The 25,909-nt window shown below is 39.0% G+C and overlaps 1 protein-coding gene across 5 annotated transcripts in view; it reads right to left on the minus strand.

The window, feature by feature from the left end:
• Positions 1-283: 283 nt before the first annotated feature.
• The window catches only part of TMEM229B (transmembrane protein 229B), a 47,799-nt gene continuing 22,173 nt past the window's right edge, over positions 284-25,909 (minus strand). For 2 of the 5 annotated variants that reach the window (XM_034417624.3, XM_034417622.3), the window contains exons 2-3: positions 16,368-16,416; positions 284-4,056 (exon numbers count right to left, since the gene is read on the minus strand). In XM_034417624.3, the coding sequence (XP_034273515.1) occupies positions 3,526-4,056; positions 16,368-16,397 (561 nt within the window). In that variant the 5' untranslated portion in view covers positions 16,398-16,416 and the 3' untranslated portion in view covers positions 284-3,525. Of the gene's footprint in view, positions 4,057-7,411; positions 7,477-16,367; positions 16,417-21,410; positions 21,512-25,909 lie in introns of those variants that run through there. The other 3 variants (XM_034417623.3, XM_034417626.3, XM_034417621.3) reach the window with 3 other exon arrangements.

Here is a 25,909-nt window from a genome sequence, read left to right on the forward strand (position 1 = left end):
GTGCTGACCAGGAATTTATAGGAGTTAAATTCAGGACATCTGAATGAAGCTCATTTGAGAAGATTGATCTGACAGGACGGGAGGAGGACAAGACAGCTGTCTAACAAAATATGGATACTAAATATCCAAGACTGTTGGGTTCTCTATCCTTTTAAAAGATGAATTGCTTTTGAATTTGGGGTGTGCATAAGAAAGTTCATCACCTACAGACATTCTCTGTCCATCTCAATTTTTCAGCGTTTAAATCACAAGCCATTTTATAAGTGACAGAGGGAAAAACGAACAAACCACAAGTTTTTTTTATTGCTGGTGAATTTAAACAGGCAATTTTAATTTATGGAGGAGGATACACATACAAGCAAAAATTTAAGTGAGTTATTTCATTATTATGCATTTCAGATGCCAGTGCATCCTCCACTGCCTTTTGGCGACTATTATCAATAATATAATAATTCAGTAATAAAACATAAGTAATTTGGTTCTTTTCCCACCACCCTCACAGCCATTTGAATTGAGGAAAAAAAAGAAAAGAAGCATAAATAGAATAAAAGTGAAAAATCTCCGGCTGACACTAAATTGATTTTCTCCAGGCCAGAAATGAGATTTGCACAGTCTGGCTAATAGGATAACCTGGAGAGAATTTGGCATTGAATGAAAGGAAATTTACCCAATCAATGAATTATCTGATGGATGTTGAATATTCCCTGACCTGGTACCTCCAGACATGCTGCCTGGGGATTTGTCCAATGCATCTCAAACACACCAGGTTCAAGAATATTTCTGCACCAACAATATTAATAATTATAGCTCAGCCTAGTTTCTGGCATACAGATTTTCTGTGTTTGTGCATGGATACACTTGTGCACAAAGAAAATGACATCAAGTAAGTTTTAGAAGGTGCTGATGTAACAGAGGAAAATGCAACACGTTTGCAGAATGTCATAATTATTGACCCACTATGAAACATCAGGTCATTTAGAATCAAATTATAGTCTCCAATCCCTAAAGAATACGGAATTGTATTACAGCATTGTCAAATGCAGGGAAATGGTATTACCAGCACAAAAATCCAACTCCTTTGTAGTCAGTAATTTTACCATCTTTAACCTTCATTTAGTGCACTTGTAATGCAAGAGTCAGACATGATGAATGGATAACATCATCCTCATCAACTTACTAACCCCTGTAGCATGATTTCATGGAGTTCAAGTGAACCAAGAATACATATCTTCAAGTAATGGCAAGACTGAAGGTCTTTTCCAAGGCGTCACAGATGATGATTACCAGAAAGTGCAAATGTAGCCCATTTCCTGAAATATGATTTACTCCTCCATCTTATTTTTTAGTATAGATCATCATATATATATCATATATAGCCATCATTGCAGGGCTAATAACAGAGGTTTCTCCTCTTCATGGTCCCTCCTTTTCCTGAAACATAGTTTGGATCAGAAGCTATTAAAAATTAAAAAAGCAAGAATTATAAGAAGGTGTATATAAATTACAAAGTTTAATCCTGTTAAATGTGTCAGGAGAATAAATACAATAGGGTAGACCTGGGAATACTTCCACTGCTAATATTCCTGCTCATCCACTACCAGCAATGGATATCAGGTCTGTGGGGAAATGTAAAGAAATAAAATAATCACTCTCTGAAAATGCCAATCAAGTTAATATTACCTTCGTTCTTAATCAGGACCACACAACTTTTACTCAGAGTAGCGGTTTCCCCATTTTGTTGCTCCTAGAACAGAACTCAACCTTTCCAAATCTATTGCAATCAGGCGGGTTATGAGTAGAAATCCCAGAGATCCCTGGCAGTGGAAACTGGGGGCAGAGAGTTCTTCAAACGGTGGTCCTAACCTATCAGGCAAGGAGATCCTCAATGCAATAACTGCCAGGTAGTTAAAAATTAACAGTTGTTTACCAAATAACAAGACAGTCTTATTTTAAATAAAAGAAGTGTTGCCATCACAAAAGTACAAGGCCATTCCATTGCTGGTGCAATTCCGTCTCAGTGCATTCCATTCTATGCAAATGATATCTGGACTTCTTTCTGGTCCAAGAAGTCCAGCGATAGCATATCTTCTTCTTAAAGCTATTGGATGTATTTAGTTCAAGTGACTCCCTTCCCTTTTTTTATTTCTCTTTCATTCTATGAACCTAAAGATCAGATTCTTTTGATGGCTGCCGAAAGAATCCGTTCTTGTTCGTTGCCATTTCGTCTTTAACCGCCCCTGCCTACCACATATTTCTCTTGGGACATTCACTTTGGTCCCAGACTTCAGAATATCTGCAGCCCTTTTGTGTTATTTTTCCACTCACTTGGACCATCTTGAAGGCTGATCCTTCAAAGTTCCTCCCCAGGCAACAGTGAGATACCATCAACAGTTGCTCATAAATAGCTTTATGAAGAGATACTGCCGCACTGCTAATTCTGCCATTTGTACATTGAGAACACCAGCGCTGAGAAGATCAATACAAAAAAGATTGACCACAGGCCTTTCAAGAGTCTGTCCTGCAGGATTCCAACTCCCAATGAATCCAGGCATCAAACAAAGATTTCAATGTGATGTCAGTAGTCCATATTTATAGACCCTTGGATTTCTGAGACTAGAAAATTCCCCACGGAGGAAGCCAGAGAATATTTGGATGTGTAAACAGTCACAATGAAAGTTAGCAAGAATCAGCTCTGAAGGAGCCCTCCTGTTGAGTTCCACCAGAAAGTGTGAAGAGGAGGAGGAGGTAGGGATGACTTTTAGCCATTTTTTTCCAACTTTTGCCTACATATCTATAATGCAGGTTGTACAGCAATGATTGATTTTATCCAGCAAAATAGTTTTTTATTTAAAAAATAGGTACATGAGAGTGGGAAACAAACTCTCTAGTGAGCATCAGAATGGATGATTCAAAAAGTAATATTTTTATAGAAATTCAGCAGGATGTCCAGCACCATAATACTATACACTGTGGTGCAACTTAAAAAAAGCCTTAAGGAAAGCACACAACAGGGCAAGTTCTATCTCCATAGTAGTCTGCCATTTTGTTGGGCTTTTTCAATAGGAACTGATTTTTCCTTGACTCTGCAGCATCTCAGGTCCCATGGGAGGTATTGGTTGCAAGCAAGCACCTGAATGGAATATAAGCCAATCACTAAGTCAATCACTGTGCCTATCTACTAATGTTATTTGAACAATTTGAGCCAGCCTTTTGTTTTTTTCTAACCCAGATATAATAAAGTACTGATCACAGACTGTTTTCTGAGTAAGTTATAAGTCAAACTATCTAGTCAACAGGTAGTTGACAATGATACTTGCAGTTTTTTTAAAAAAAGAAACCAAGAGAGAGAAAGAGAATAAAATTCATAGAAAACCTACTGATTCCACTTTTTCATGCACACCTCCAAACCAAGGAGGTTTGTTTATCATAAAGGAAACAGGGGTTTTGCTGTTGAGGCCATCATCCCATGTCTCTAATGAAGGGGCAGGAGAGATTGCTTAGTCTTAGTGTAGTCTAAAGTACAATTCAGTTAGTTTTCACATGACCATTGGCCAAGGTTGCAACAGATGTGGGTACACCTGGTTCAGCATTCTCATCAAAACGCAAACGCAGGGTGTTCCTGATGACTAGCTGTTCCATGATAAATGCTGCACAGAACCATGGGATGGCATACTCCAGGGTTATGAGGCCCATGAAGTTCAAGTCAAACTGCGAATAGTCCCATGGGCAGGCATTAAACTGGCGCAGAATGAAGCCAGTTGTGAACTCCCAAAGATACGTCCATAGGGTGTAAATCAGGCAGCGCACTAGTATGTTACACTTATCCTTCAGGTACAGATACATCTTTTCTACAATGAGGATGGATGTCCCATAGATGAAGAGTGCCCAAACACTGGTGACACCTGGGAACTTCCAGTTGAAGTTGACCACAAATTCCCAAGCAGCTGTGAACATCACCTCGCAGAAGTAGCCATGAATGGCATATAGGTACCAACGAGAGAAAGCAGTCAAAGGTTCTGCAGCTGCCATCCTTCCACACAGTCCCCAGCAGGAACTCTGCAAGGAAATATACACACACAGAGAGAAAGTCATTAATCTTACCAAAGCCAGATCTTGATGTATACAATATGTATCATTGCAATAGGTAGCCAAAATGTATCCAGAGCCTAAAACTGCTGGATAAAGTATAGAATAAAAATTGAAGGCAACCAGCAACAATTAGAAAATGGGAGAAGTACCTGCTTTGGGTTTAAATTTAGAAATGAAATACACTTGAGGTCTAAAAACTCAAAAGGACTTCTGAGTAGTCACTACAGGTACCGGTGCCTCCCTAGTAGGTAGACAACCCTAGAAAAATGTATGTTTTAAGTTAAGGAAGCACTAACACTCACACATGCCTGCTCCAGTTCCATAGCCAAATGTTTAATTTACATTTAGAACCAAAATATAATTGAATGCATTGCCAGTCTGTATGCAGTTCAGAGACTTTTATCCTCTGTGCAGGATACAGAATAACAGTTTTTGGGCTCATACAACACATAAGCCAAAACCAAACAAGCCATTTTAAGGTTTAGCATATTAATTAATCAGACTGCTTAGCCAAGAGATTTGTACAGCTTTAATCCAAATAGAAAGCTTAATGGAGGACTGGAAATGAAAGAAAGACAGGTAAAATACCAAAGAATAGAAAAGTAGTGAAAATGACATAAGTATCATACATGTTTTAAACGGTAAGAGAGGGCAACAAAAAATAATGGGTCAGCACAGATATATAATTTGGCTAGATAAATGAGGTCCATTTTTGCTCACCTTTTGCCCTTAAATACTCCTATTTCCTCTCTCATTTTTCAAATTCTTATTCCAATGCAATGTTTAAATTGATTTAATATCAAAAATGAGGAAGAATTTGCAGCAAATGAGACTGAAAAAACAAAACATAGTACAGGTAGGCCTCGACGTACAACCACAACTGAGCCTGACATGTCTGTTGCTAAGTGAGACATTTGTTAAGTGAGCTTTGCTCCATTTTACAACCTTCCTTGACACAGTTGTTAAGTGAATCACTGCAGATGTTAAGTTAGAAACCCAGTTGTTAAGTGAATCTGGCTTCCCCACTGATTTTGCTTGTCAGAAGGTCGCTAAAGGTGCTCACATGACCCCGGGACACCGCAACCTTCATAAATATGAGTCAGTTGACACGCGTCTGAATTTCAGTCATGTGACCATGGGGATGCTGCAACAGTTGTTAAGTGTGAAAAGTCATTAAGTCACTTTTTTCAGTACCATTGTATCTTTGAATGGTTATTAAACGAACTGTTGTAAGTCGAGGACTACCTGTAAACACTTGGCTTAAGTGATACTGTCTGCCTTGTAGATGGCCTGGTGGAAACATAGAATCTCAATGATAAAATGGATTTCAAGCAATTTCGATCAAATTAAATCCCACCCATCTATGCCTATGTTCATCAGCCACTATCCTCAACGTCAGCCCACAATCATATGCACATATATAGATACAGTGCAAAGATTCGTTTCAGGTCAAATATACTTTGTCCTGAGCATGTTCTTGCTCAAATCAAGATTTGTATTAACTCCAAAATAAAAATATCTAGAGAACCCTTCAGTAACACCGAAATACATGATGCTCTGCTATTGATGGAGCAACGGAGATAATCAGAGGGCTGGAAGCTAGGACACAAAGAACAATTTCAGGAATTGTGCATGTCTAGTCTAATGAAGAGAAGGACTGGGGGTGACATGGTAGCAGCCTTCCAATGTTTGAGGGGCTGTCACAGAGAAGAGGAGGTCAACCTGTTCTTCAAAGCACCTGAGGGCGGAGCGGGAAGTAATGGATGGAGACTAATCAGGGAGAGAAGCAATCTAGAACTAAGGAGAAATTTCCTGACGTGAGAAGAGTGGAGGCTTGCCTCCAGAAGCTGTGGGTGCTCCATCACTGGAGGCTTTTAAGAAGGGGTTAGACAACCATTTGTCTGAAATGGGATAGGGATTCCTGCTTGAGCAAGGTTGGACTAGAAGACCTCCAAGCAGTGGTGAAATCTGAACCGGTTTACTACTGGTTCGCTGGCTGCACATGCGCAGTGCGCACCACGCACCAAATACGAGGTACGCACGCGTAGTGCACGCCAAAAGGAGGCATGCGGTAAGTAGAACAGTGCGCGAGGGGGGGTGATCAGCTGTGGCCCGCAAACTTTTTTTTACCTTTTAAAAGCATTTGTTTCACAACCTCTTCAGCCTTTTAAAAATGCTTTTAAAAGGCTCTGACGATCCCATCTGAGTTGCCTGATCATCAGAGGCTTTTTTTTTCTTTTAAAAGCATTTTCAGAGCCTTTTAAAAGCATTTTTTTAACAACCTCTTTGGCAAAGAGGTTGTAGAAAAAATGCTTTTAAAAGTAAAAAAAAAAGCCTTTGATGATCACGCGGCTCAGCTGGGCATGAGGGGGCAGGGATTTTTGCTACCGGTTCTCCGAACCACTCGCCGCCATCACTACCAGATCGGGTGATCCGGTCTGAACCGGGAGCATTTCACCCCTGCCTCCAAGGTTCCTTCCAATTCTGTTATTCTGTTCTGTTCTGATGGTTGAAGTGGCGGTGTCTGTAACTGTTGATGCCAACAAGGAAAAGGAAGCATATGGGGGTAGAAGACATTCTACACAGTATAGTGAAAAATGCCATATTGTCAATGGCAGCTGGGGTGGTCTTCCTCGTTCCAACCCAGCCCTCTAGCTACTGCATCAAACCAACTAACTCCATCTGTGGGAGCCAAGCACTATCCCACCATCAATGACCTGCTGTGGCTTTTCATCAGGCTACAGAGCAGAGAGAGAGAGCTAGGAGGCAAGGCCATAGCATCAACATTGCTGAGGGACCAATGTTGTGGGCTTCTCCTCTACCTGGACTTTTTCCATCCCAGTGACTTTATTAGGATTTTGTAGTAGTTGCTGGGTCCAGGTTTACTGTTTACCTCTCTCGCACTTCTTTTTTCTTTTTTTTTCCATCTCTCAGATTATAAATTTCAGAGTGAGGATTTTTTTTTTTTAATTCATTCTGGAAAACCACTCGGAAAGCTTTTACAGCAAAGAACAGGGCTGAAATGTTTTGCCCAAATAGACTTGTGTTTTATGTCAGACGCTTCTGTGAGAGAAAACAGGGTTTCCATCCCCCAGGGAAACCTGTCCTTCCAGGAAGATGAGACATAGCAGGACTGGCTGCTGGGAAGAAAGAAGACAAACGGAGCCAGGAAGACAAGCTTAATGACCTGCTGAATCAAAATATTCACTTTTGTATTTATTTTTGTCAGTTGTGCTAGGACCTCTTCATTTTACAATCAGGGGAAGAACATTTGTTACATCTATGGGGCATGCTTACATAGAAAGGCAATGATAGTACCTACTTGGTATCAAAGGGTTCTCCATGTCAGATTAAGACAATGCTGTTGACATTCTGCCTTTGCCTGTTCTATAGTAGTAATAAAAAACAAAAAATCAACCCCCACAAAGAGACATTTTCAGGCCAGAAATACAACTTTAGGCCTCCTGAATGTGGCACATTATCCCCTGCTCCCTAGGCTGGATCTTACTCAGCCTTTTTGAGTGTTGTGAAGTTGTCATTGATGAAGTCATAAAAGAATTTTGCTGACTTGGGAATAAAATAAAGAGCATATTTAAAAAGTAAGAGTGCAGGAGGCGGTGTTTATATCTTCATGCCCAGCTGTGCCAAAAGGTATAAGTTCTTGGTGACTTTTATGACATTCAGGACAAGCCACGGCATGTTGCTCTACACCAGTAAGATTCTTTTTTTCCTCTGTTCCAGAGGTGGGTTTCAGCAGGTTCTGACCAGTTCTGGAGAACTGGTAGCAGAAATTTTGAGTAGTTCAGAGAACTGTTTTTAATGTTTGTATTGTATGTTTTTATCTGGCTGTACACCGCCCTGAGTCCCTCAGGAGAAGGTGCGGTATATAAATTCAAAATAAAATAAAAAATAAAATAAATAAATAAACTGGTAATTACCACCTCTGACTAGCCCCACTCCCATCTATTCTCTGCCTCCCAAGTCCCAGCTGATCGGGAGGAAATGGGGATTTTGCAGTAACCTTCTCCTGGAGTGGGGAGGGAATGGAGATTTTACAATATACTTCCCCTGGAGTGGGGTGGGAATGGAGATTTTACAGTATCCTTCTCCTGGAGTGGGGTGGGAATGGAGATTTTGCAGTATCCTTCCCCTGCCATGCCCACCAAGCCACACCCACCAAGCCACACCCACCAAGCCCTGCCACGCCCAAGCCACACCCGTAGAACCGGTAGTAAAAAAAAAATTGAAACCCACAACTGCTCTGTTCAACAGGCAGCTGCACAAATTTTGCAAAACTCTTCTTGAAAATATGCATGTTCAGCTGGAACAAATTATGTGTATAATACAAAAAAACAAAAACAAAATATGAACCAAAATAGAGATGGGAAAAATACCAAAGGCTATGCTAATTGGAATTATGGGATTAGATAGCCCAACACATCTAGAGAGTTCCATGTGAAAGAAGGATGTTATAGAATATGTTCAAAATGTTTTTCTACTTATCAAAACTCCACAGCAATATGTAGTTTAAAACAAGATTACCGTAATAGAATAACATCTCTGAAGCAAAATTAAAAAGGCATGGAACCTTCTTTGTAACTAGTGTTAAAGCAAGACTAATGCCATAAACAGCACAGCAAAATATTGCTGATTCTATTGCTTATTAAACATTCAGTCAATTGGTGCCAACCCAACCTCTTGCACAAGGCTTTCCACCTAGCACCTGCTACAAAAGTGAGGCAGAAGTAACCATGTCCCACAGGCAAATCAACTTATACTTTTTGTGTGATGGGATATATCACTGGTCCTTTGATGAAAAATGCAAATTGCTGAGGGAGGCACTTTATGTCCTAACTATATATATAAGAGCCATCTGGATGTAGTAGTTAAGATACCGAGCTAGAAACTGGGAGACCGTGAATTCTAGCCCCATCCTAGGCACTAAGCCAGCTGGGTGACCTTGACCCTGTCACACTCTCTCAGTCCTAGGAAGCAGATAGTGGCCAGCCACTTAGGAAATCTTGCCAAGAAAATGGCAGGAGTACTCCAGGCAGTTACCAGGAGTCAGCAATGACTCAAAGGCATAAAAAGAAAAAAAAACACTCAGTATCTGTGTGTGTGTGTGTGTATGCGCGTGCGTGCGCACGCGCGCCTGTTAAAGTAATCTAAGTAAGAGTCATGGTGGCGCAGTGGTTAGAACGCAGTACTGCAGGCTACTTATGCTGACTGCCAGCTGCCTGCAATTTGGCAGATTGAATCTCACCAGGCTCAAGGTTGACTCAGCTTTCCATCCTTCCAAGGTTGGTAAAATGAGGACCCAAATTGTAGGAGGCAATATGCTGACTCTGTAAACCTCTTAGAGAGGGCTGTAAAAGCACTGTGAAGCTGTATATAAGTCGAAGTGCTATTGCCATCGCTATTACTAATTAATGTACAAATCACTATGGCTGGATCCATTGCGTTAAGGGAAAGGACACAACTGGAGTATTAGCCATTTGGTCCTCCAAAAACAGAACTTGCAGAAACAATATCTTGATGCACCCAGTAAGTCTAAACCTCATTCAGTAGTGACCTATTCATATTAATAAACTCCTTTCTCATTCTCCTGCCAACAGAGCACCTGATTAAGCAAATACTACATTTTAATATATGTACAAAGACAAATATAAATTCATATTTGACCCAGAAACTATGAGATCCCAAGCTACTTCATATCTGAAGGTAATCTGAGATGCAAAATCTCCCAATGAAATTAATTGGAGGAAATTTAATGTTCAGTTCTGGGTCCAGCTTCGCTAGTTCAGGCAGGGAGACTGCTAGGGAAAGAATCGATAGTACATCAAAGGTATCTAACTATTCTATCACCAAATTCAAATTTGTTTTAAGTTTGTAAATGAGTTAAATTTATCAATGCAACTCAACTAGTTTACCAACAGGATTTGTTCTGCTCTGGTAGTAGGAAACTCGGAATAGTATAAACACAAGAGAATGTGTATGTAGATTTATCTGTACACCAAGTTAACCTTTCTCTTTAATTAGGATGCTTTTCTGCTCATTAGGGTTCTCCTCTCTAGTAGCGTCTTGCATCGCCTTTACCTTCCCCCCCTCCCCCATTCAATCATGCCCGAGAGACTGCCTGAAAAAAATCCTTGCAGGTTTCTTGACAAGGTTCTTCATAGAGGTGAGAGAAAGTGACTCTCCCAAGGTTCAGTTGGCTACATGCCTAAGGTGGGACTAGAACTCACTGTCTCCTGCTTTCTAGCCCAATTCCTTAATCACTACACAAACTGGCTAGTCATCTTCAAATCTTCCATTTCTCAGTGAAGTAGCAATAGCAATAGCACTTAGACTTATATACCGCTTCATAGTGCTTTACAGCTCTCTCTAAGCAGTTTGCAGAGTCAGCATATTTCCCCCAACAATCTGGGTCCTCATATTACCGACCTCGGAAGGATGGAAGGCTGAGTCAACCTTGAGCCTAGTGAGATTCGATCTGCCAAACTGCTGGCAGCCGGTGATCAGCAGAAGTAGCCTGCAGTACTGCATTCTAACCACTGCACCACTGTGAAGTAAGTCAAGAAACAATCTTCTCCATTCTTGGTCCCATCCCAGCCCCCTCTCCACACTTTAAATAAGTAACCAGGCCACTAGGTACTGCTTGCTTTGACTGAGGTCACTGCCCTTTTTTATTAGCACTTCCTGGAGATCATTTGGGCATGCCAAGATCCTACCTGGCCTACCGTCTCCTTTCCCTTATCTCACATTTCTAATCCCACCTAGAAAAGGCTGAGTGTTGAACATGTGGATGGGCAGAAGGCAACCTCTCATCTTTTATCAACTTCAGATTGAAGATTAGAGGATTTTCTCTCTTTAGAGAGACTTACTGAATGCTTGGCAAAGAAAAATAGGTCATTTCTGTGGGAGAAACGTTGCTTTCTATCCCTTTTTACTTAAAAAAAGATCTACCTGGGGATGGGTTTGAGGGACAGGCTTTCTTGTCGGGGATAGGCATGGCTGGCGAGGGAATTCTAGGCGTTGAAGCCCACACATCTTCAAACTGCCAAGATTTAGAAATGCTAGTTTATTGATATAGCTGCAAGGGTAGGAGGGAAGCGGGGGGGGGGACTCAGATTTAGATAGGCCACGGAGTGATAGAGGAAAAGCTGTAGAGTTCTTAGAATATATCTAGAGTGCTTCTCTAACAATAAGAATTGTTTGGATGTCTATTTGAGCCATTACTCTGCTTGCAACTTAGTTCATAGCTGTGCCTTCGATGGAGTTCCTAAGGGAGATGGCCTGATAGCTCCCTCCCTGAAACACTTTTCCTAGATAACTTCTGGCCTGCTGTGAAATAGGGAGAAGACTCTGGCTTTTGCCTCAGCGGAGTCTCCCAGCTCTGTTTTATGACTTTTTCCATCTAGTCTAACAAAGGCACATAGCACAAAAGAAAAAAAAGAAAGAAAGCTTTTTTCCTTACTGTTTGTAAAATGAGATTTGGACAAGAGTGACATATAATTATCACTTTCCACAAATCATTTGCAGTATTGTCATTCAGCTTACATGATATAATTAAGATGCAATCCAGACCCCACATAAATCGTAGCATGCAACTCCCCTACCAGTTTAATACAGCTATGCACTAGACATTAGTCTAGTGCATAGGTTTCTAATCAATTTGAAACTGACCCAATAACTCTGCTTTATTTGAACTGTAAAGATCAAGTTTGAGAAAACCTAGTGAGCTGTTTCCAGTTTGGAGTTTATTTTAAATTAGGATCTTTAAAGTAATATCTACAGACCTCAGTAGGTCCACAGACTTTTCCCTTTTCCACATTCCTTGTCCCATAACCTTTTTTTTCCCCAAGACCATTTCTTTTTCTTTTTAAAGAAGAACAAAGTTGCAATGCATAAGCATTCTCATTATTTCAAAGAATGCCCAATATGTATTTTACAGACATTGTTGGAAAATAAAAAATGATGGATAGCATCAATCCACCATTTTGTTTGAGAAGGTTTGTCCCCTTCAAAACTAAGTTGAGAATACAAAAATCATCTTGGAGTTGATGAGATGTATCCTCACCAATTTGCCTTCTGGTAAATGAGCAGGTTTTCTGATTACCTAATTTCTAATTTCTCTAGAATTACATGTTCTCAACAGTTCAAATATGCCCATAACGATTAAAAAGGTTAGACCCATATTACACCCATTTGATCTAGCTTTCAGCCTTTCCTTTTCTTTCTTTAAATTATCTGCCCTACATTAACCTTTTGTTTTAAGCTGTCAGTCAGACAGTCCCTGTCAAACTGCCAATCCATGCTGCATAAGAGGATATATAGGATAAAAACAAATAAAAGAAGATCAAATCAGTCAAATGATTAAGCGAAGTCAAGACAGCATCAATGTCCAAGTTTCACTGTCATCAGCCGATTACAATTTTGCTGGGTTTCTCCCATTCAGTGAACCATATGGCTGTTTTGTTTTGTTTGAAGTTTACTAAAGAAAGAAGACTGGAAAATAATAAGTTGTAACTCAAACATAAGGTTAGCAAATTCAATAACAGCGGAAGTAACTGATTATATAATGTAATGTGAAAATGACCTTGCAGGATGAGGAGAAGCTGCCTAGGGAATAATCACAGGATGTAAGTCACCCAAAGTCACCCTATGTGGGTTGGGCAGTCATATAAATGTATTTTATAAATAAACAACCAATTAAAAAAAAAGTGGGAAGGGCCCACAATTTAGTAATGCACATAAAAAGGAACTTAGAAAGGATTTGCTCTAATTTATCAGGAAATAAAAGAAATAGTGGGAGATCTGTACTATCAGACTTGAAAGCTGCTGATAATATGGCCTTTCAATAAAGTGGAATTAACTCATCTTGTCATGTTTCCTGTCTGGTCGACTTGGGAGGCTGGCAGATTGTAAGAGACAAAAAAAATAAAAAACCCCATATACATGGAGAAATCTAGTATTTGGACAGTTAAACCCAGAACTTTCTTGTTAATCAAAACTATTGGAGTGCATTTCAGAAAAGAAACAGCGAAGAAATGACCATTTTAAAACTAATTAATATTAACATCACAGAAACTTTACCACTATGTACTTTAAGATAAAGATCAATTTCTTTGTATTGGCAGACATACCAAATACCTTGGCTAAATAACATAGCCAAGATATTTGTCTGCCAAATCATATGGGCCAAGACGCTTGGCAGAACAGCTCTTTTACCAAACTGTTTCTCTGCCCTGCTATCAAAATCTACAAAGGGTGCTTATTCCTATAAGGCATGGCCTCCAAGCTTTTGGACACCAGGGACCGATTCCATGGAGAACGATGTTTCCACAGACTGGAGGGACGTGGTTTTCCATGCTGCCTGCACCCTGCAGATGGGGCTTCGCTTGTTTGCACGGCCTGGTTGCTGGCATGCTGTGAACAGGTGTCAGTCCATGGACTGGGGAAATGGAGACCTCTGCTGTGAGGTATCCTTTCACTGCGTGTATACCTTATCTGGGGATGTGAGAGAGGATCTTGTCCGGAGGCTCCAGCTAGTCCAGAATGCAGCCGCGCGGGTAGTTACGGGGGTTTCTCGATACTCCCATGTAACACCTCTCCTGCGTGAGCTGCACTGGCTGCCGGTGGCATTCTGGATTCATTTCAAAGTGCTGGTACTTACCTATAAAGCCCTTCATGGCTTAGGCCCGGGGTACTTGTAGGACCATCTCCTGCCGCTCTCCCATCATCCCATGCGCTCTCACAGAGTGGGCCTCCTCAGGGTGCTGTCGGCCAAACAATGTCGGCTGATGGCCCCCAGGAGGAGAGCGTTCTCTGTGGGAGCCCCGACCCTCTGGAATGGATTGCCCACCGAGCTCAGGACAGCCCCCGACCTCCTTTCCTTCCGTCGCGAGCTGAAGACGTGGCTCTTTCGTCAACTCAACTGATCCGTTTTCGGTGTACATTGTTATAATTTTAAATTGTTTTAATTGGGCTGTTGATTTTAATTTTATTGTGATTTGTATTGGAAATTGTCATTTTTGTAAGCCGTCCTGAGTCCCTCGGGAGAAAGGCGGCATATAAATTGCAATAATAAATAAATAAATCTTCTCATCCTTTGGGTCTAATTGAAGACTTTCTTCATGCTGGCACCTAGGCTGGTACCAAAAGTGGTTTCATTCAAGGTGAGGCCTGAAAAGTTCTGAAGTCTTAGTTAATGTAGCTTGAACTTTTTATATGGTTCCCCCCCGCCTTCAGTTAGGCATGAGGGTAGATACTGTTTTTCTGTGTCCATTAGTGAATGACTTCATATGACCATCATGGGTGTGGTTCTCAACGAGCCAACAGACTTTATTTATTTATTTATTTATTTATTTATTTGTTTACTTACTTACTTACTTACTTACTTACTTACTTACTTACTTACTTACTTATTTATTTATTTATTGGTTCAATTTATATGCCGCCCTTCTCCGGAGACTCAGGGCGGTTTACAATGCGTTAAGCAATAGCCTTCATACTTTTTGTATATACCTGCTTAGTAGGGCTTTCGCCCCCCCCAAGCGGTGTTCTTTTTTATACAAAGTCAGCTCATTGCCCCCACAATCCGGGTCCTCATTTTACCTACCTCAAAAGAATGGAAGGCTGAGTCAACCTTGAGCCTGGTGAGATTCGAACTTGCAGTAATTGCAGTGTTACTTAACAGTACTTTAATCTGCTGCGCCACCAAGGCTCTTCCTCAATATTGTATATATCCCTTAGCAAAATCAGTTCTCATGAGAAAGAAATGCAATATCACATACAGATAGATTTCCCCCAACCTTTCCCTTTCCTAAAGATTAAAAAAAAACTAGTTTTGTCTCTTTTAAAATGAGCTATAGGTTTCTGGAAAGACGCCTGGAAACAAATGGGGTGTGCCATCTCATACGTGGCTGGCATCTCCAGGAATCTATAGGAAAGTTCAGATAAATAGAAAAGCAGGAGGGAGGGAGACATTTATTAAATGAATATTTTATTTCTGTAGAAATAGTTAGCACATCTAATGACGAATTTATATTGAGTTTGTAATCTGCTTTTGTAGTAAATCTAAGATTCATTAACCCTGTCTAAAACTTATGAAAGTATTTTTAAGGTTAGCCTTTTTTTTTTTTTATTTGATTTATATGCCGCCCTTCTCCGGAGATTCAGGGCGGCTTACAATGTGCTAAGCAATAGCAATAAATCATATTATAGCATGGATCTATTTTTTTATTTTTTTTTGAGTCAGTGTTTGAGACCTAGTGACTGGCTGAACAGATCCCTGGAGTTTTCTTGGCAATATTTCAGAGTAACTGCCTACCTCTTTACTGGGACTATGGAATGGATAAATCCTATTTGTAGCAGTTGTCTACCAATTTGTGGTCTATTCGGAGTATTTTGCATAATTGCATTTTCTTTTTTAATCAGTGTGTTCTTCCCATATAATCTGAACAGTTGTGTGATTTCTCTTCTTCAAAATTGTATATTTGCATTTCAAAATGTAAAGAATTACGTTTACATTTTCTTTTTCTGTTTTTAAAAAATAACATTTGATTTCATGTACTTCTTGTGATATTGAAAGAGGTGGCCATAAAGAGAAGAATTCCTCTAGCCACACATCTTGTTGCTGTTCGGCTAGGAGGCGGACTATTAATTATTTCACTTTTTGTTTTATCTTTCACCAGATATGAAAGCAGTGGTGAAATCCAATTTTTTTTACTACCAGTTCTGTGGGCGTGGCTTGTTGGGTGTGGTGTGGATTGTTGGGTGTGGCTTATTGGGTGTGGCTTGTTAGGCATGGCAGGGGAAGGATACTGTAAAATCTTCATTCTCACCCCACTCCAGGGGAAGGATATTGCAAAATGTCCATTCCCTCCCCTCCTGGGGGAAGGATATTGCAAAATCTCCATTCCCACCCCACTTTGGGGCCAGCCAGAGGTGGTATTTGCCGGTTCTCCGAACTACTCAAAATTTCCTCTACCGGTTCTCCGAACTGCTCAAAATTTCCGCTACCGGTTCTCCAGAACCTGTCAGAACCTGCTGGATTTCACCCCTGTATGAAAACCCTCTTTCTTGGAAACATTGGTGGCTAATGGAAGGCAACAGTAGGGTGCCTCCTGTAAGCAGAAGCTACCTACTGGTAGATACTACTCCAAAGCAGGAGACAGGATCAGAATATAAAGAAAAGAAAACATATTTAAAAAAATGACCTTTTGGTATATCACATGTCACACAAATAATTATTTCATTAGCAATTCGCAGCTCACCTGCCTAAATTCCTCCACATTCATGGGCATGTCTGGCCACGAACAATTCCTAAAAAATAAAATTAAAAAGTGAAGTAAGATTCTGGGAAAAGTAAATACGGTAATTATCTAAAGGCTCGTATCAAAATGAGCTGTAAACAAACCTCTTGGGAGCATTCAGGACACACCAAGGAACTGGATCAACTTAAAACTGCTGCCAGCACAAAAATTAGCTCTTTCACAATCTGTGGATTGTACTGTATGTCTTAAAAGGCCACTTAGTGTTCCTTGTTTAGTACAAGCTTTTGACTTTAATAGCTGGGAGCACACTAAGAGACAATGTGACTTATCTCTTCCCGTGTAAAGTTAATGGGATTTCAAGCTCACCTTTTACAAGCACCCACAGGTAGGATGTTTATTCCAGCGTCAAACAACTGTCTTAAATTAGTTAGGTTCCCAGATGTGGATTGGGAAAACCTTTTATTTATATTTAATATATATACATTTAAATTTATAATATAAAGTGTGAAAAAGAAAAGTAAAGAAATCAAAGAGAAAGCTAATGGTGTGAGAAAGTGGGGAAACGTAGAAGAAAATTAAAAAAGGAAAAAAGTTACAGAGAAGAAGCTTCCAATTTTCTTTTTATAAGTACAATTAAAAATTACCTCTTACTCCATGGTTACAACCTAACTCTCTTTTTTTCTATAAACTTTCCCTTCTAATCATTAAAACCATAAAACATAGCTTCACTTTTTCTGACTCAAGCAAAAGTCTGTAAGGGGTTTCCATTCAACAATAAAAATAGATATTGGCTTTTCTCTGATCAAAGAAGTCAATTTAGCCATCTCAACAACTTTTATTGTCTTCACCAACCATTCTTCCATTGTGGGTACTTTCCATCTTTGTGAATATAATAATCTTGCTTAAGTTATCATGCACAAAACCAAAATTCCATAACTTTTTTTACAACTGTTTGCCTATCGATCCCAAAATTAATGGTATGTTAGTCTTCGAAATTCTCCGAAAGCAGTGCATGTATTTGAATCCAGAATTTTCTAACATTTTACATATCCACAAAATATACTCTGGTGACATATGGGCACTCCTCAACATCCAACCATAATGGAGTCTGCTCATTATGATATGTTGTAATGGTCATAAAAAGGGTTGGCCAATTTTACGAGCCTTTTTGTGGCGAAGATTTAGTAAACGTGGTGGCCATAAAGTGGCTGCAGCAGTCATTACAAGAACACCATGGTCATTAAATGAGCCATGTGTACACTATGGGCGTGGTTTAGCTGAAATTAAGTGCCAGTTTTTGGCAAAATGGATGTAAAGTGCAGTCACATGACCGCAGGGTGCCGCAAACAGCCATAAATGTGACCATGTTGCTGAGTGTCTGAAGTTTGGTCACATGACTGGGGAGGTGGGGGGGACAATCATCAGTACTTTGAATCTAGGTCACAATTACCCTTTTTGGGGTCAGTCATAACTCTGAACTGTTGCTAAACATCGAGGACTACCTGTATACCAACGGTGTATCCGTTTATATCTCTTTAAGATTAGAGCACAGTGTAAATTTCAATCCTTTCAGCCACATATTTTTCCACTGTTCCATCTGTATCCTCTATTATAACCAAAAACTTTAGCCCATTTTATTATCCATTCTTTCACTTGTTTTTCTTCTATTTCAATTTTTAGTGACAGTTTATGCATTTTAGCAACTGCACGTTCATCATTTGTACACAATTCTATTTGAAATTCGGTTGTACAGTGTTCAAAATCGCACATTCTTTTATCGGTTTTAATTTTTTATAATAATTGTAAATAGGGAACCATTGGCAACTATATCTCTCTGCTACCAGTTCTTCTCTTAATTTTATTTTACATTCCCCTTGACAAAATGTTAGTATCCTAGTAAGTTGTGACAACAACTGTGGACAAAAAGAGCTCCATTAATATGGTTGCAAGAGAGATCAATCGAGGGAGAGTGCTCCGAACAAACCAAGAATTCTTACATAGCTGGATCTATTACTTTTGGCGATTTGGTCAGTAGCTCAATAGCAGTTAGTAAAATTTGGTAAGGTTAGTTGAGCTATTATTATCTCCAACCCATGACACAGTTGCAATTTGTTGAATGCATGTTAGTCCAGGGCCTACTGACCAATTCCTGCTTTCTCTTTCCTCCTGCCTTTTTGAGAAAATCTACCTGGTCATTCATATATATATATATATATATATATATATATATATATATTGTGTGTGTGTGTGTGTGTGCGGTGTGGGTGGGTGTGTATCAGATACATTTCTGATTTGGTTCCATTTAAAAAATAAAACCACATGCATCAACCGTGATTGATGGTGTCCAGAAGGGATGGTGCCGATCCTCTGAAACTGCAGACCACATCATTTTTCAGTAGCATCTATGTCTCTCATAATTACAAGATATAAAAAGTAACAAGAGCAAATCCTCTTAGTAGACTTCTTTGTGAAATGTGACCTTGACTTTGATCGTAGCTTTTGAATCTTATTGTAGACTGGCTCTCTGCTAGATAATTTGACATGTGATATGGCATTTTAAGAGTAGGGCACATTTAACACCACTAACTCTCCAAATGAAACATACATTGTTGGAGTGGATTTAATTTAACGATGTTCTTAATCAAATTATTTCTGCATTTACCATATATAAGAAGAAGGAGCAATAGATACAACTGCAGTCATACTATGAAATACAATTGTGTTATGTTAAATATAATTAAACTTGCATTGCCAGGCTGAAGTGACTGATGATCAGTTCTGATGGATACTTCTCTGTGCCTACTCCAAGACAATGCCCTTCAACGTTATTCTGAATTAATTTTAAACGGCTCTACGGCTGGTCTTACTTAATTCATTTCAGTGAGTTTTGAACGCAACTCTTATGTGCAGGGAGAATATATACTAATAATGCCCAGTTGATTACTAGTAACCTCCTGTTGCTCCTTAGAACAAACTACAAGTAAGGGGAAAGTCTATGAGTGCAGTTTTCCAATGTCTTCTTATGCTTCAGAAATTAAAATAAAGTGCAAAAAAATAATTTGAATTAGTCTTAAAGCAGGAAGGGAGTAGTTTTCAAGCTTGGGAGTCTCCTCCCTCCAGAGCCTAACAGTAACTGCTTTCTACACATAATCCGAATTGTAGAAAATGGAACAAAAACTAGATATTTGCAATTCTAATCCAGCATCTCTTTCTCCTTTCATTTCATTAAAACAACATTGAACATTCCAATTGCAGAATTACTGTTTCTGGGGTGGTTTGGCTTTAAAATGTTTTATGGATAGATGGAATGGCTTTTGCCTTTGTTTTTTAAGGACACAGTCAATTCCAGCTTATTCCAAGGGCTTTGTATATTACCTAGGAAATAGGTTAGCCATAGCTAGACTACATTTGCTGCCAAAACCAATATTTGGAAGACATCTGCATTCCTGCACTGGTGGAATTATACCATAGCTTGTGTCTACTTCATTTCTGGAGATGTGTTGTTATTATTTATTCAATTTACATCCCATCTTTTCATCAAGTGAGCACAAAAGATGACTAACAATTAAAGGAATAAAATCTTATTAAAAGACTTAAAATTATTAAGAAATTCAAATGGAATGTACTGTCAAATGGCTCACATTTTCAGTAGCTAATGTCACAGTAAGAATGGGTTAGCTTCAGAACTATGAATGTTAGAATACAAGATGTTCCATATAGTGAAATGTAAAACAACTGCCTTAATTCCTCTTAAGTTCATCTTCTTCCCTTTGTTGAAAGAATCAGATTTGCTTTCAACTCAAAACTAGATTGACTAGATTTTTTTTTTAATTTAGAAAATCTTTTAAAAATACTATCATTGTAATACCTTATAAAATCAAGATATGCTGTTTGAAACGGTGTTCATATGATTCTTCGAATTTACATTTTCTCTCTGAGCAATCAGTATATTAGAAATTAGGAACGGAATAAATGTTTATTAGTGTTCTCAATGTTATTTGTCTATGCATTGTTTATTAGCTAATTCACATTTTATTGGATAATAAAATTAAAAATTCTTTATTCGTTTTTTTATGCTAGCTAAAAACTAGGAAAATTAGCACACTAAAACTGCATTTCATAATAAAATGCTAACCGCATATAGCTTTTAGTCAACAGACAGCAAAATCCAGTTGCATTTGATTATTGAATATATTTTTAAAATGTTTATAAAAGTCTGATTACTCTTCTGCTATTTTTGGAATTGCTAAAAGGAAGATAATGACTAAAAGAATGAGGAAGACCATAGCTCAGTGCCTTATGCTTTGCATGCAAAAGGTCCCAGTTCAATCCCTGGTATTTCCAGAATTAGAAAACCCTTTTGGCAGAAAATCTGCAAAGTTGTTGACTATTACCAGAACTTTATGCATTACATCAATACTTGGGGTAAGGCAATAATAATCTTTGGATGATAATTTGATGCTGCAAATTATTCATGTACTAGACAAGCAAGGACATTTCAGAAAAGTACCTCTTAGTGAAAGAGACTGCGAATGGGCTATTTTTCCTACCAATTGCCATATTTCCTCAGGGACCACAAGGGTGGAGTCAGAATTAAAAACGATCAAAACACCAATTTCCTTTGACACCCCAGCTACAAGAAAGGGATATGCAAGACTCACCAGAGGTTTGAACTTGTACAGAAGGCTGGAATAAAACTGAGGATCACATGAAATTATGCGAGGACTACAAAATCCCCACTTCTGGAATCAATATATGCATATATTACACATTCATTCATTTGTTCATTAATTTCAATACTTGTATTGAATATGGCCAATCAGAAGCGCAGCTCTTAGGATTGCACATCTAGGGAGCCACCCAGAGTTCAATTTGAAGGTGGGCAGCTACGCAAATGTTTTAAATCTAATAAAAATGAACAAAAGGAATAAACTCTAAGTGGTTCACAACAGGTATATGAACCCAAACATAATAAAACAATGAAAGAAAAAAACCCTGCACACAATATAAAAGCAGAAGCAAAAATCTGGTAGCACAACCTACCTTTTTCAATGCAACCTTCACCCTATCTTCCAGCTTTGATTTTACCTTATTCCAGTGCTTGAGAGAAGAACCGGTTCTTTAAGGCTTTAGATGTGACTTAGGGAACCTAGGTATTTTAACAATTTAATGATTTCGTTTAAAAAGGAATTTATAAATTTAATGCATTCAAAGTAACTCTAGCAATTTGCTGTACTGCTAGGTTTGCTTCAGATATATAAGCTGCTTCAGATATGAATAAGCCAATCAGATACATAAGTTGCTTCAAATATAAGCCAATCCATGAAACTGGTTTATTTTTATTTATTTGGTTCCTGCAAATTCGGCAAAGATTTGTGTGAAACTGCTGTTAATATTTACTGAATCAAGGAGATGGAATAATCCCAAAGTCCACTCTACTTAAAGATCAAAAAATCATGTGCACTGATTTTTTTTTTTTACATCATAGGCCCCTTTTCTAGACCAAAAAATAGTAATTCTTGATTTGATTCTAAGAGAGAATATGGTAATTTTGCAATTTAAAAAAAAAAAAAGAAAAAAGAAATTGTCTTTCAAGACAATGAATCAAAATGGGGGGGAAAAAAATAATCTCAGAAGGACAGCTTAAATAAGTTTCAGACTAATACCTGGAAATTCCTATGCAAGTGAACAAATGTTCTGGAGTGCTTTTCATGGAATCATTTTCCTATATAAAGTTTTATGTTATCTCTATGATCAAGGTTCAGTTATAAATTAGGGTGTAGTTCCAGGATCTCTCACATATGAACTCAGCCCTAGAATCAGTTTGCACACTTTTATCCATTTCATAAGCAAATAGGTATAACCTGGCCTATTAAAGAGTAGGGCTTTTAGGACTGGAACATAATGATAGTAAGAGATGGTCCTTGCATCAGTATTGAAGACAGATGTATCACAAATATCTCCTCTAATATAGTTTGTGAAAATACTGTAATGGGAGAATAATTCTATCATGCTGTACTTTGGTACATGTTCTACAGAAACAATACCTCTTTGTTGGCTTGTTTAATAACCTGCTTTTCCATCAAAAGCGCAGGCAACATTCATAGTACTTACTCCTCCAATAGACTAGACTAAGTCTAGTTAGACTAATACCTAACCCAAAGTTTCCATGGTTCAGAATAAATTTACACTGGTTCTTCCCTTGTGTAATATCTTAGCCAATAGATTAGTGAATATGAAGCAAATCTAGTTAATCTATGCAGATTGCGTTTATGAGTCAACTAGGTAGGCAATTTAAAACAGCAATATTTTGGTTAATTTTTTTTTTGCTTTTTCAAGTAAGGGAGAGGAAGCTTGTCTTTTGTGAAGGTGGGGTAGTCTCAATCCAATTTGGAAATGAATCTAGACTTCTCATCAGTATGATTTAGAAGATGTGCTATAGTGAGAGTAATCATGGGTCAGTTTCATCATTGAGAGATAAAATCTCTCCTGAAGTCAATGTATTGTCTGCCAATAAATTTCTGAGCCCAAATCAATTACATTCATGAGTTACTCATAAGGCATATTATATATATATATATATATATAATATAAAGTTTTATGAGAGTAACATGGAGTACATTACGAAGTATTTTATCAGAAGAAAATCTGCCCATCCAATTAAATCAGCTCTTGGAGACTTGCTGAGGTGGTAGCAATCAGTCTCCTCTGGATCAAAATGACCCCAGTAAAGGGTTAAATCCAAGACTATTTGAGAGAAGCCCCATTATTTCCATAGAGGCCATGAACTTCTGATCCTTCCTAGATCTAAGTCATGAGGACTGAAGTCATTCAACAGCAGGACATAAAAGAATGCCAACAATCTGGTGATAAGGTCCAATAATTTAGATAGGAACCTTACCAGGAAGCATGGTGGACTGTGTTCAAGAAGAATTCCCAGTTTACCACGTCAGCCCAATTTAATACACAGTTACAGGCTGTCATCTCAGGGCCAGTTTAATCCTCTATCAGTGTACTCTATCAATCAACTTAAAACAGATAGCTAGGCAGTTCCTTGTTCAGCTTTATTACTGGGCTATAAACTTTCTGATAACAGCTGATAATCAAATGAATAATGAGACAGAGCACTATGATTTGCCTTGAAATCTGAGTCATCAGCAGGAGAAAAGCAGAATAGGAGACTGCTTGCAAAAGTCCAGGGTTCAAGCACTACAGAACTCCATATGTCTGCCGAAATGTCAAGTTGAAGGTCCAGATGCAAGGCAAGAAGCAAGAGAGACATAAATACAGATCTGAAGTTAGAGAGTTGTTTCCAGTAGAGGAACAAAGACCTGAGGATTTCTCTATGTAGTTCAAGATGCTGTGTTGCCTATTAAGAAGTATTGCTTTTCCATCTTTTCAGTGAGGCATGCTGAATACTTTTGCTCAGCCCTTCATAGCTGATGGTTTGGGCTAGGCCTAGGATTTATTTATTTATTTTATTTATTGATTCAATTTATATGCCGCCCTTCTCCGGAGACTCAGGGCGGCTTACAATGTGTTAAGCGATAGCCTTCATACTTTTGTATATACCTGCTTAGTAGGGCTTTCGACCCCCACTAAGCGGTGTTCTTTTTTTATACAAAGTCAGCTTATTGCCCCCACAATCCAGGTACTCATTTTACCTACCTCGAAAGGATGGAAGGCTGAGTCAACCTTGAGCCTGGTGAGATTCGAACTTGCAGTAATTACAGGCAGCTGGTTCTACTTTAACAGCACTTAGTCAGCTGCACCACCAAGGATGCTCTGCTAGAGGACCAGACCCATGCTTATTAGAATCAGATTTCTCAGGCTCAATGTCTCCTGGAGTGGCTGCTGGTTTGCCTTCTGACTCTTCAGGTTATTCCTCTCTCCGGTCTATGTCTTCAGCCTCTAACTCACAAAATTCAGACAAGACCGTAACAGCAAGATGATGTCTTTCAAAATCATTATTCTCTCTCCCCCTTGGACTTGAAATTGAGGTTGCTAAAGGAAGTAAAACTCATTGGAGGACAATCTCCACGTGGGTAACATCACTACCATCATCCAGCCAGGTCTAGATGAAACCTGATATATACTAGGTCCATTTGCTTATCTACAATCAAGTCATGAGTGACTGAGGGCTTTTTAGCAATAGCATTTAGACTTAGATACCACCCAATACAGCTTTACAGCACTCTCTGGGTGGTTTACAATGTCAACATATTGCATCCAATGATCTGGGTCTTCATTTTACTGATCTTGGAAGGATGGAAGGCTTGAGTCAACCTTGAGCTCTGAACTCCAGGATGTGGGCAGAGTTTGCATTCTAACCACTGTGGGCGCTTTTAGAAATAGCCTTGATGTTTATAATCAGCAACTCAAGGAGAGTTACCGATGATTCAGCGGTTACCAATACCCAAGCTGGGACAGCTAGGCCAGAAGTGGAAATACACTTCTAGCACATTTAGAGTCCCTTTTTTTGTATCTAGCTTTTTCCCTCTTATAATCCATATCCCTCTGAATACTGTTATATAAATTTGCAAATAATATAATAGATGCAAGATTTCTGATAATGCAATGAACATTCAGGAATATATTTTCAAACAATTCTACAATTAACAAAAATATAGTACTAAATCCAACCTACATTTGAACTAATGCAACATCCTAACAGAGGTAGTATGATGACCTCTCCAGATGTCAGTTTGGAGGAGTATGAACCAGTTCCCAGCATGTCAGGAGGGGAGTTGGTCAATGGCTCTGAGCAGCCACCTGAGAGGGATTTAGCTGAAGCACAGCTGCAACAGGACAGCCCTGAGGCTTCAGGTAAGGAAAGCACACAGCTGCAGACGATCAGTAATGAGGAACTGCCTTCTGCATCTGATCCATGAACATGTACAGCATAGAAAAGGCAGGAGCAGAGAAGGTCAGACTGATTACTTGTGAGGAGGCAGCCTTGTCCCTCTTGATGGGCTGCACCAGAAGCTGGCTATTTAGTACAGCAGATAGATGGTGGCAATGCTGGGAACAATGTGTTCATTTCCTACCTGTCTGTTTCCTGGTTGCTGTGATCCCTACTTTAAACTGACTTGGATTGTGCCTTGCAAACTCTGGAGTTTTCCTGTCTTGTGAACCCTCTTGTGCTATAGATTTAATTTTGCCTAGTGGGTTTACCTTGTTTGGGAAACTTTCAAGTGCCCTGTGGACTAGCATTGGTCTGCTTTTGGCTGAACTTCATTGGGAAAGTTCTGGGTTTTTGGTGAAGGGAATTGCTGGGGAATATTAATAAACCCACTAAACCACTGTTGTGTGTGAGAGAGAGCGGGACAGCACAGATTCACCTATGATTCAGCTGTAAATTTTTATCTAGAAACGGAAACCTCTTAGAATATAGTAGCAAAGACCTAAGGATATAGTTTGGATATATAAGTTACTTATGTTGAAGATAGAACAAGCTCTGATAATAAAGATCATCCACTGAAGAATCAAACAATTAGGATCTCCATTTACACACACCTCCTTCTTCTCTCCTTAGGTGGAGA

The sequence above is a fragment of the Pantherophis guttatus genome, chromosome 1, assembly GCF_059756535.1.
Source record: "Pantherophis guttatus breed Tessera chromosome 1, ASM5975653v1, whole genome shotgun sequence".
Classification (NCBI taxonomy): domain Eukaryota; kingdom Metazoa; phylum Chordata; class Lepidosauria; order Squamata; family Colubridae; genus Pantherophis; species Pantherophis guttatus.